This window comes from Rattus norvegicus, chromosome 6, assembly GCF_021556685.1.
Source record: "Rattus norvegicus strain SHRSP/BbbUtx chromosome 6, alternate assembly SHRSP_T2T, whole genome shotgun sequence".
Taxonomy (NCBI): domain Eukaryota; kingdom Metazoa; phylum Chordata; class Mammalia; order Rodentia; family Muridae; genus Rattus; species Rattus norvegicus.
Window position 1 is genome coordinate 138,391,812 of NC_141539.1, and position 12,187 is coordinate 138,403,998.

The 12,187-nt window shown below is 52.4% G+C and overlaps 1 gene segment (V, D, J or C); it reads right to left on the reverse strand.

Annotated features, from left to right (window-relative positions):
* Positions 1 to 1,244: 1,244 nt before the first annotated feature.
* Positions 1,245 to 6,576, reverse strand: LOC103690146 (Ig gamma-1 chain C region-like; the record flags this gene model as incomplete). The annotated part of the segment is given in 6 exon segments: positions 1,245 to 2,664; positions 3,513 to 3,643; positions 5,033 to 5,347; positions 5,464 to 5,784; positions 5,889 to 5,933; positions 6,273 to 6,576. Coding segments are annotated over 6 exon segments (1,200 nt in total), but the record flags the coding sequence as incomplete, so codon positions are not given.
* Between the last annotated feature and the right edge of the window lie 5,611 nt (positions 6,577 to 12,187).

Consider the following 12,187-nt stretch of genomic DNA (forward strand, 5'->3'; position numbering starts at 1 on the left):
GGTGCTAACACTCCTACATTCCAGAAGCAAATTCTGGGCCCCTCTACGGTGCTATTTCAGGCCATGGAGCCGGTGTCTCCTTGTCTCCATGGGAAGACAGAATCCAACTCTAGTAGGGCACAGACACGCCCAGCAGAACAAGAGACAATTGGCAGCCCCTGCAGGTTCTTTTTCTTCCCTGACTCGAGTATTTCTTCTCTTTCTTATTATTTCACTTTCCATAGAATTGTTATCACTGAACTAGTATGAGAGGATCACAATGGGCTATCTTCTCTATAGCAAGGAATCAGTCTATAATCTGCCTTTGAACCTCAGCAACTGCTCAGATGGTCCTGGAATCTGCTCTGCGCTGACGGCCTAAACCTCTTTCCTGACAGTCATGGCTTGAACTTGATCCTGAATGAGTCACACCCACATCTCACCCTTACCTAACTAGCAGACTTTTGGAGGAGAATTGAGACAGAGCTGATGGTGGAAGGGTGAGACTTTGGGGTGTTTGTATGGGGTGAGGGACATTATATGTGGGAAGGATATGAACTTTTGGGGTCCATAGGGAGAGCTGATGTGGACTAAATTCTGTCCCCAGAAGATTCAGCAAATGACATTTAAGCCACCGTGACCTATGTTTGCAGACAGGGTCATAAACTGATAAGTTATAATTAGGGCTAGGGTGTACCTCTTCTAGCCTGACTGTGCACTTGTGAGAAGAGATCAAGACAGAGACACACACAGAGGGAGAGCCTGTGAGGTCACAAGGAGGAGAAGGCACCTACCAGGCAAGAAGAGCCCTGCTGAGAACCCGACCTTGTCAACGCCTGATCTGGAACTTCTCCAAACATACTTGAGAAAGCAAACATCCCTTATAATCTTTCTCTTCCCTGACTCTGGAGTATTTCTTCTCTTTCTTATTCCTTCACTTTTCCATAGAAATGTTATCACTGAGCCTGAGGTCACTGAGACACCTGCTTCTTAGTTTGTGTGGCTGGTGTGGGAGGCCATGAGTGGGCAACCTACAGGACAAAGGCAGCTTCTGGCTGGGAAGAAACTGCCCATAGGGAAGAAAGACGGAGGACCTATCTGGTATAGGATAGCAGAGCTGGCACACAGCTGTGAAGGGACCCTTAGAGGAGAACTGGTAGGACACAGGACCGGGAGAGGTAGTATGTTCTTCATGACTCACTGGTCTACTTAACAGTGCTGTTTCTAAGTACCAGGGCTGTTTCACATAGGAAGAACACAGAGATTGTGGAATGTTTGAAAAAACGTTTTATTGACCAAAAAAAAAAAACCAAACCAAAAACAAACAAAACCAACAAAGCAGACAGAGACCTTAGAGACATCAATGATCCACAGGAAGTTAGAAGCCAAAGTCCTGAGTCTTTTGAGAACTTCCTGCCACTCACAGAAGAACAGGTGCCCACTTTTCCTTCCTGCCTTCATTTTTCTTCCTGTCTGGAAACCGATTTCTCATTGGCTGAGAAGTGATGGAGAAACAGGTATTGGAGCTCTGGAGTAGACCCACTCCACACTCCAGGAGCCTGGTGTTAGGGGGCATGGTAATTCCTTGGACTGCTGCCCCAGCTGTCATTAGCTAAGTCTCAGAGTCATGGACAGATGTCAGGTCTGCAAGACAAACCTGCTATACCATGGCTCTCTCCAGTGCCCTTCCACCTCTGTTGCTTTTCATCTTTTTCCTTCTGTCCCAGGTGGAATCTACTCATCAGATCCCTCTCCAGGAGGTCCTTGCTGGTCACCCAACCCCGGCTTAGGGGCCTCTGCACCTACTAGGGCTACACAGAGGCCATGAAGTCCAGGCCTTCCTCTCTTGTGCCTCCAGCATAGAGCTCAGAATTCCAGAGAGGTGGTGGTGTCTAGGCCTCAGGACTGGCCGGAGTTGTGTGTGAATTTTTTCCTTTATGTGAGAATCTAGTGTATTGTATTATACCCGCGACCGGAAGAAAGATCTACCTAAGGATCCCACCAATTAGACGGTTCTGTCCCAAGATCCCGAGAAGCACAGTTCTTTTCTGTATCCCAGGGTTCATGGAAGTGGTAAGAAGGAACCTGGCAAGACGATGTGAAGGCCACTGGAATAATTCAGTCAACTTCAGCTGGGCCATGATTGCCCAGGTCGTGGCCTGGTTGAAGTCTGTCTTACCCTGGGGATCCAAAATCTGCCGTTTACATACTCAATTCTTGTGTTTTAGAAGATGATGCTGACAGGACTGGTTCCAAGGTTGGTCCCTTCCAAGCTGAACACAGGCAACTTGGGCACTTGTCACTTTTTCAGTGATTCTTCTGTCCCAACAGAGTGGATAAACTAGTCAGGAAACTATGGTCCTTCTGACCCTATCTAGTGTCCTGGCTGCTGCTGTGATGGTATTTTAGGTCCTGGAGGCTGTGGCTTGTGGAAATCTAATGTCCACATAGTCCTCCAGAGAGAGAAGAATTGAGGGAGGTTGGGTCTCATAGACAGAAGATAGTGAAGTGAGCAGACAGTGTGATCTGAGTCAGACTGCTTGGCACATTGGACAGGGTCCTCTAGGGCGTGGGGAATCCTTTGCCATTATAGGAGGTGGCTTAGGGCCCTTGTCCAATCATGTTCTTGTATTCAGGAACCAGCGTCTGCTTCAACCCTACCACTGAGGAGAAGATCCACTTTACCTGTGGGACAGGGTGAATAAGATAAGATCAGGACTGCACTCTCACCTGTGTTTCCTCTCCCACCAAGAGAGGTAGCTCAGTCAGGCAGGTACCCATCCCTAGAGTCTCTAACCTGCTACATGGGTGTCTAGAGGATTGCATGTTGATCAGACAGGGATGGTATAGGGGGAAATGTGTGCATAGAGTGGGAATAGTGTCAGATAGATCTGAACTGCATGAGACCGGGATGAGGATACAACATGGGACAGAATGCAGACAGCATGGGCACTTCATAGGGACAGTGAATAGGGACAGTGTCGTGATAGAGTGGGGTTAGTACAAGGACAGAATGGGAGATGAGGTGAGACAGCATGGAAGAAGGTACACCTGGGAGAGAGTTCGTTAGACACTAACAGTGTGCAAACAACATGAGAATTCAGGGAACATAGACAAATGTGCAGGGATAGAGTTGGGGACCACAGGGAACATTATGGGACAGCAGGGTTTATTGTCCGGTTGTGTGCAGAGTGTGGGGACAATGTGGGAGCCAACATTGGCAGTATGAGACACTAGGGACAGTGTGAGGAGAGCATGAAAATAGAGACAACAGCCTGGGATAGCATACCAGGGAGGGATGGACAGTGTGGGGGCAGCATGAGGCAACACAGCAATAGAGTGCGGACATCTTGGGGAATTAGGGAGACTGCATGGGACACTGTGAGACTGTATCATAGAGAAGGTTAGGCGGCATTGCCCAGCATGTAAGACAGGTCAATAGCATGGGACAGTGTGGGGCATAGCTGATCACAGAGACAGTATGAGGAACAGTGTGAGGATGGTGTGGACACTGTGGAGATGGTGTGGCTGACCTTGAAGAGTGTGACAGCTGCACTGTAGCACACGCTGAGCAGGAAGAGGCTGATGAAGATGGTGATGGTTGTCCAGAGCCCGTCCAGCTCCCCGTCCTGGGCCTCAGCACAGGCATCGTCCACTTCCATCCCTGGACAGAGAGGGAAGTCAGCGTTTGTTTATCCCAACACGGCGTGACTAGGGCCATTCCCTGTGTCAGACGAGGTTGTGTGGAGTTCCAGGAGAAAGTTACAGCCTGACTGGGCCAGCAGACCCTCCCTGAGGCCATCTCTCCTTTCTGATCTCTCTCTGGACCAGAAACTTCAGTTCCCCAAAGTGCTGTAGTTTTGTCCCTGAGCTCACCAGACACCCTGGACCTGATGGTGGCCTGGCCTATACACTAGGTCATTCTGTGTGTCCCAGCCTTGAGTTCTGAGCCTGGCTAAGCTGAGTCAGGGCCTGTGCCTCTCATGGGTAGTGTCTGTGTGGTCTGCCTGATCCTGTATCTGCTGATGACCGAGAACTGAGGGCCAGAGGGATTGCAGAGCTGATTCCCCATGATGCTAGGACTGCAGTTAAGATCCACAGTGGGAAGTGAGTAAGTTATACAGTTTCGGATGGGTGCCAACTGTGTGAGGTTGGGGCACCATCCCAGGGTCAGGGACAGATTGACCCCAGGAAACTCATGTGTGCATGAAGATGTCTGTGGGCATCCAAGGCAGAGAAAAGTTGTATCTGTCTCAGCTTTCCCACTTGTGAATGTTGGGATGATCCTGTGTGTAGACCTGGTTTCTTTTCATCTGGGAGTACTGCACAGGATGCCCATGTGAGGTTCCAAGGTGTGTGTGTGTGTGTGTGTGTGTGTGTGTGTGTGTGTCACTGTGCTGTGCATTTGAAGATGTGTGTGCATGCATACATATGGGCCTTTTGCCCTCAGTGTTGCTCATCAGGTTGTGTCTAATGGGTCCATGTTGATTCTCATGGGCAGTGAGAGAGCAGTGACAGCTATGTGCATCGTTACATTAGACTTAGTCTCTGGAACGCTTCTTGCATTGAGTGGTGGAATAGCAAGGGTCTGTCTGTGACCATATGTGTCCATTGAGTGCCTTCAGTGGGATCCTTGGCTAGGAAGAGGGGTAAAGGTGGACTAGGGAGGTGGAGTTTGGGTCGTCCTTACTTTCATGATATATTCTGTGCCCACTATAGATGTATTAGGTAGAGGAAGAGAAAGCAAGAGGGATTGCCTCGGGACAAAGCCTCCACTTTTCAGTGAGAGGTAAATTCTGTTCATGCCAGCAAATCAAAAGTGCTGCGTCTGGCAGTGTAGATCACCCTTTTTCCTTAGTCAAACCTCAGGCCTCAAACCCTGGACGCCCCTCAGCCCATGACCTCGCTGGACTCTGTATCTCAGAAAGAACCAGGACATTTTTGCAGGGTCCCAAGGCAGAGCTGGGTGCTTTATTTACACAGAGAAAGGTGGTAGAGGTAGGTTTTGGCATCCTTTAGGCCAAGAGGGGCCACTGACTCTGGGGTCATTTACCCGGAGAGTGGGAGAGACTCTTCTCAGTATGGTGGTTGTGCAGGCCTTCATGCAGCACAGAACACGTGAACGTGTTTCCCTGCTGCCATTTTTCCTTCTTCACATTGAGCTTGCTGTAGAGGAAGTAACTCCCATCTGTGTCCATCGTAGGTGGAGTGTTCTTGTAGTTTTCCTGTGGCTGCCCGTTCATCTGCCACTCCACATAAATGTCTGGGGGATAGAAGCCTTTTACCATGCAGGTGATACTGACTTCATTCTGGATCATCTCTTCCTTGGTAGGTGACATGGTGTATACATGCGGAACTTGTGTTCTGCCTGTGGATACAGAGAGTGGTCAGCATGGAGGTCAGTAAGAGGGCAGAAGTCTAGTTAAGTCAAGCTCTGTCTATGGCCTACTGCAGCTTCTACACCACACACCCTGCAGCTCCCACCTTCGGGTTTGGAGATGGTTTTCTCGATGGGGGATGGGAAAGCTGCACTGGTGACCTTGCATCTGAACGTCCTGCCATTGAGCCAGTCCTGGTGCAGGATGGGGAGTTCACTGACTGAGCGGAAAGTGCTGTTGAACTGCTCCTCTGGTGGTCGAGTCTGAGCTGTGTGGACTTCCACGTCATCTACAAACCAGCTGAAATGGACCTCGGGATCGTCCTGGCTAATGTCTACCACAACACACGTGACCTTAGGAGTCAGAGTGATGGTGAGCACATCTTTGGGCTTTGGGGGGAAGATGAAGACAGATGATACTTCTGAGCCTGTAGATGAAGAAGAAAGGTGGAAATATGCCAATATCCTCCAACATGGGCCTCAGAGGACATTTGTTGGACCTGGGGCTGGAATTTAAGGCCTAGTAACTTACCTGTACATATACAAGGCTTGCAATCACCTCCACAGTTTCTGGGCACTGCAGAGAGAAGGCTGTGTGTTATTGGTGTCTATAGGTTAGAAGGCACCAGGTTGGTTCTGGTGTGGGATCATGGCAGGTTGTTCCTGGGTATGACCTTTTGCAGATTGATACTCTAGTCTGCCTCTGTATGTCATGATGCAAGGGCATCTTACCCAGAATATTAATAAATGGGTGTAAAGGACATAGAAATCTCCAGAAGGGAGACAAAGGAGAATGTTTGGTCTCCCGGGCTGAGGCCCCCTCCCTGGTGATGTCTGCCCACCCTGGTTGGTGTAGGCAGTCTAATGCCTTATCCTCACCTCTAGTGAGCCCCTCGTCCCCTGGTTGTTCTCTCACCAATTTTCTTGTCCACCTTGGTGCTGCTGGCCGGGTGGGCTACGTTGCAGGTGACGGTCTGGCTGGGCCAGGTGCTGGAGGGTACAGTCACTGAGCTGGTGAGAGTGTAGAGCCCAGACTGCAGGACAGCTGGGAAGGTGTGCACACCGCTGGACAGGGCTCCAGAGTTCCAGGTCACGGTGACTGGCTCAGGGAAATAGCCCTTGACCAGGCATCCCAGGGTCACCATGGAGTTACTTTTGAGAGCAGTTCCAGGAGCCAGTGGATAGACAGATGGGGCTGTTGTTTCAGCTACAAGAAAAAGTATGCGTGATCATTTTGTCTGACAGGTCTGGACCCAAGCTCCTACAAGTCCTCCATTTTGTACCCTCCCCAAGTCCCTGGCTGTATAAATGGAGGAGGCAACACCCAACCATTGGGCTTGTCAGTGTCAGCCTCACCAGGCCAGATCACACCTAATCCCTTTGAGCCCAGTCCCACTCCTAGTACACTTTTAGGAAAGGGCCCGAAGAGCCTTGCAGTATGGGTATCTGTGTTCCCCCACCATTGTCCAATGTGGGTATCTGTGTTCTAATGCTAAACCTCTTACCCATGGGCCATAATCTGCACACAGTTTGGACAACAGTGAAGCCCAAACTGAAGTCGGGTCATCCCTGCCGTCTTCTGTATTCTCCTGTCTTTGTCCACTCCTAGGCTGCTTTACCTGCCTTTGTCTGTTCACTAATGGTTCCTGATCCTAGGTTCTCTGAACTCTTCATAGTCCAAGATCTCTGGCCTTAGCTTCGTTTTGCTGGCCTTGTCCTTTCAGTTGGCTTTGATGTAAGTAGGTTTAGCACTCTCTATTCTTGGGTCAGGATTCACTTGTGGCTCATACGCAGCCCTCTTGGCTTTGCCACCACGTGTGTCCTGCATTAAGTCGGCCCAGCCTGCTAAACATGTGTCCTTTGACACACCTTTTACCTTGGTTCTCCTCCAGTCTCACAGTTCTTACAGGTCACCAGGTGCTCCCCTCCCCCACTGTCCAGGGACTCAGCATGGGCCTGTCTGGTGTGGCTGGGTGCTCAGCGCCTCCCCTCTCCTCGCAGTGTATTCTCACTAATGTGACCTCGGTGAACTCAGCCTTGGCTTCTCCTGTCTTGCAGTGTTGTCTTCACAGTGCCCTGGGTTCTGCCTTTGCACGGGGCTTGTATTGCCAAACCTCGGAAGTCCCTTTCCTTTCTCAGTAGCACAGGGCCCTAGAAGTTGGACAGCGCCACCATTTGTATAATGCTGGTCATCACCTCACCTCGCCCTCCTGTCCCTACTGTCCCTTGGGTCCTTCCCTCTATCCCCAGGGCCATGCTAGTCTCTGCTGCACCTGAGCTCTAACACCTCCACACACCTCCTCACTGCTCAGCCCCTGATCCTCACACCTCCTTCCTTTTGTAGGTTGACCGTGTGTCCCTGTATAGTTGGGACAGATTTGATCTTCCTGCTCTTCTGTTTCCACAATCTCGGTGGATCATATGCAGAGCCCCGGACTAACAACCCAAAGCCTGTGTGTTTCCTTTGTCTATGCCAACCCTTAGGATTCTCCCTGTCCCTTTCCCTTCTCAGCCAACAGTCCTTCCTCATGTCCCCCTATTCCCTAGATCATTTTTCTCTTAGCTCTCAGTTATTCTTGGTACCTGCATGAGCTCAGCGATTCCTGTGTCTTGGGCTCTGCCTCTCAGTCCTGAGCACCTCGGTTGGCTCCTGCTAGACCTGACCCGTTTTCCTATGCACTTCTTCTTTCCTTCCTGGGGACTTGGGCCTGCCTACTGCACATACAGCCTTTGCCCACCCCGATCTCTCCCAACACTGGACTTGTTGCTTGGGCACTCCCTCCACTGGGCACTTACTCTTTTCTAAAGACAGTCCCTTGTAGATTTCCCACTCCCTCCCATGACCTCCTGAACTTTCGGTCTTGCCCTCTTCTCCTGGTCCTAGATCCAGATGTGTCCTTGCTATGCTAGGCGCCTTTGTCTTGTTGCCCTGGCTCCTGGAGCCAAAAGAACTCAGTCCCGCCCCTCTCATCAGTGCAGAAAGCTGGATCAGCTCCAGCCTAGACCTCCTGGCTCTTTCCCTCCCTGCACTCCACCATGAATTAAGCATGCCTTCTCCTTCCTCTCTGCCATTGCCTCCCTGTCATGCTACCATTTCACCTCAGCCTTGTTCCTCAAACCCCTGGCCCTGGTCCCAGCAGAGTGATTTCTAAGGCCAGCTCATCGGCTCATGGCATCATGTGGCCCTCAATCTCATCTGGACTTCTGTCTAGCTAGTTCCTCTACATTCCCACCTGCCCTGCTCCCATTCAACTCTTTAGTCAGAACCTCCTCTACTCCAACCTGTCCTCCTCCTCAGGAGCTGCACAACTTATTCCCTGCACCCCACCTGCCTTAGGTCTACTGTAGGTGCTTAGGGCTTCCAGAGGCTTCTCTGATGATCCAGAACTCTTACCTACCCTGGGTGACCTGTGAACTGCTCAGTCTCGTTCCCTACACTGATACCTGCCTCAAGTGCCCTGCATTTGCTCATTTCTGGAATCCTACACTTCCACTTCCCTTGGTTTCCCTTCAGATACTCAGCTTGGTCTCCTACAGCCTGCTAGCCACACTGTCCTTGTAGTGGCTCAGCACGATTCCCCACATTCCCATCCACCCCCAGATACTCTATAGTCCTTCAGTCTGCTACCTTTACACCCACTGGCTCTAGCTTCATGGAATTTGTTCACTTAGGACAATCCCACTTCCACCAGTCTTAGTTTCCCAGTGACCCCTAAGCCTGGAATCCTCCATGACCTTTGCTATCCTTTCTCTACACATCCTGGATCCCCACTCATATGTAGACTAGAACCTGCTCCCCTGTGTCTGCCTAGCCTGATTCTCTAGCACCATTTCCCTCAGCTACCCTCCAGCCCCTCTGCCTGGACCTCCACATAACTAGGGCTCCAGCTCTCATGTAACTGCTCAGCCTGACTCCATACGTTTTTGCCTATCCCAGATCCTCTATAGCTGCTCACCCTGTTCTCCCATTGACCGAGTTCCCACAGATTTCCTGGAGCTCATCAGCCTGGTTCCTCTTCAACCCGTCAGTTCTGGCTCTCTGTTACTTGTTCAGTAGGAGGCCCACGTTCCCACTGGCCTCAGTTTCCCTGTAATTTTATGCCTAGTGTATTTACTTATAGCTCCCCCAGTCCCTCCATGTCTACACAGCCTGGATCCCTAGAAGCTGACTAGATCCTGCTCCCCTGTGTCTGCTGCTTAAGCTGATTCCCCACATCTATCTCAGCTACTGAGTATCTGCTTGGCCATGATCCCTGCCCTCCCTAGTGTCCCATCTCTCCTGTAGCTCCTCAGCCTGGGCCTCCACCTCCACCTACTACAGCTTCCCTGGACCTACTCAGCCTGGATCCCCACACTCCCTCTTGCCTCTGTTTCCCTGCAGATGCTCAGTCTGGAGCTTAACATTCATAGTAGCTCCAGCTGTCATGGAGATGCTCAGCCTGCCTCCTTACACAGTTACCTATCCCTGATCCTGTGTAGTTGCTCAGCCTGCTCCCCCACACCCCATTAGCTCCAGATTCCCAGCAGCTTCTCAGCTTGGTACCTTATAACCCTTCAGCTACAGCTCTTTAGTGTTTGCTCAGCTGTGCCTGCCCCCCATGCCTGCATTCCTACTTGGCTCACTTTCCCTGTGACTGCTAAGCTAAGAATCCCCCACTACCACATGCACCAGTTTCCTTTCTACTGGTCTTCAGTGTTTTTTGACCTGGAACAGACAGTCTTACCTGCCTCAACTTCCCTGTAGCCACTCTGCCTCTCTTCCTGCCCTTCCACTTGCCACATTTCCCCTGTATCCTCTCAGCCTGCATCCCTCATTCTATTCTGCCCCTGTTCCCCTATAACTACTTAACTTCCACCTCTCCTGACACTCCTGGTGCTGCTCTGTCTGGGTCCCCACCCTTCCACCTGTCCTGGCTCCCCTGGAGCTGCTCTGCCTGGGTCCCCACACTTCCACCTGTCCTGGCTCCCCTGGAGCTGCTCTGCCTGGGTCCCCACACTTCTACCTTGTTGGCCATTGGTGGTGCCCTGCCTGGGTCCCCACACCTCCACCTGTCCTGGCTCCCCTGGTGCTGCTCTGTTCTGGTCCCCACACTTCTACCTTGTTAGCCCCTGGTATTGCTCTGCCTGGGTCTCTCCACTTCTACCTTTCCTTGCTCCCCAGACACACTGAAGCCGCCCCATTTTTGTCCCCACACTTCCACCTGTCCTAGCTCCCCTGGAGCTGCTCTGTCTGGGTCCCCACACTTCTACCTGTCTTGGCTTCCCTGGCATTACTCTGCCTAGATCTCCACAGTACAACCTTTCCTTGCTCCCCTGGTGCTGCCCTGTTTGGGTTTCCACCCTTCTACCTGTCCCGCGTTCCCTGGTGCTGCTCTGCCTGGGCCCCTACCCTTCCACCTGTCCTGGCTCCTCTGGAGCTGCTCTGTCTGGGTCCCTACCCTTCCACCTGTCCTGGCTCCCCTGGTGCTGCTCTGCCTGGATCCCTACCCTTCCACCTGTCCTGGCTCCCCTGGAGCTGCACTGCCTGGGTCCCCACCCTTCCACCTGTTTGGCTCCCTACCCTTCCACCTGTCCTGGCTCCCCTGGAGCTGCTCTGTTTGGCTCCCTACCCTTCCACCTGTCCTGGCTCCCCTGGAGCTGCTCTGTCTGGCTCCCTACCCTTCCACCTGTTCTGGCTCCCCTGGAGCTGCTCTGTCTGGCTCCCTACCCTTCCACCTGTCCTGGCTCCCCTGGAGCTGCTCTGTTTGGCTCCCTACCCTTCCACCTGTCCTGGCTCCCCTGGAGCTGCTCTGTCTGGCTCCCTACCCTTCCACCTGTCCTGGCTCCCCTGGAGCTGCTCTGTTTGGCTCCCTACCCTTCCACCTGTCCTGGCTCCCCTGGAGCTGCTCTGTTTGGCTCCCTACCCTTCCACCTGTTCTGGCTCCCCTGGAGCTGCTCTGTCTGGCTCCCTACCCTTCCACCTGTCCTGGCTCCCCTGGAGCTGCTCTGTCTGGGTCCCCACCCTTCTACCTGTCCTGGCTCCCCTGGAGCTGCACTCCCTGGTCCCCCCACTTCTTCTTTCTTTGGTCCCTGGTTCGACTCTGCCTGTGACCCTACACTACCACCTTTCCTGGCTCCCCTGGTGCTGCTCTGGTTGGATCCCCACACTTCCACCTGTCCTGGCTCCCCAGATGCTGCCCTGCTTGGCTCTCCACACTTCTACTTTTTGACTCCTCTGGACCTGCTCTGCCTAGATCCCCACACTTATTCTTTCCTTGGTCCCCTGGTGCTACTCTGCCTGGATCCCCACAGTTCCACCTTTCTTAGCTCCCCTGGAGCTTCCCTGCCTGAGTCCCCACACTTCCACTCGTCCTGGCTCCCCTGGTGCTGCTCTGCCTGGGTCCCTACCCTTCCACCTGTCCTGGTTCCCCAGATGCTGCCCTGCTTGTGTCTCTACACCTCCACTTTTTGGCTCCCCTGGACCTGCTCTGCCTGGATCCCCACACTTCTTTCCTTGCTCCCCAGGTGCTGCTCTGCCTGGGTCTCCACACTTCCACCTTTCCTAGCTCCCCTGGAGCTTCCCTGCTTGGGTCCCCACACTTCTACCTGTCTTGGCTCCCCTAAAGCTGCTTAAAGTGTTCCCCACACTCTCATAGGCCTTAGCTCTTTTGCAGGTGCCCCTTCTTGGGTTCTGAGCTCTTGACTTCCCCTGATTCTCTGGAACCTCCACTTACCCTGATTCCCCTGAGCTTCTCAGCTGGTGAGTTTCTCAGCTGCTCAGCTCCCCTGAGGCTCATCTTGGCAGGGACCCTGTCCCTGGCTGCTACACCAGTCCCACTGCTGTTGGGCTTA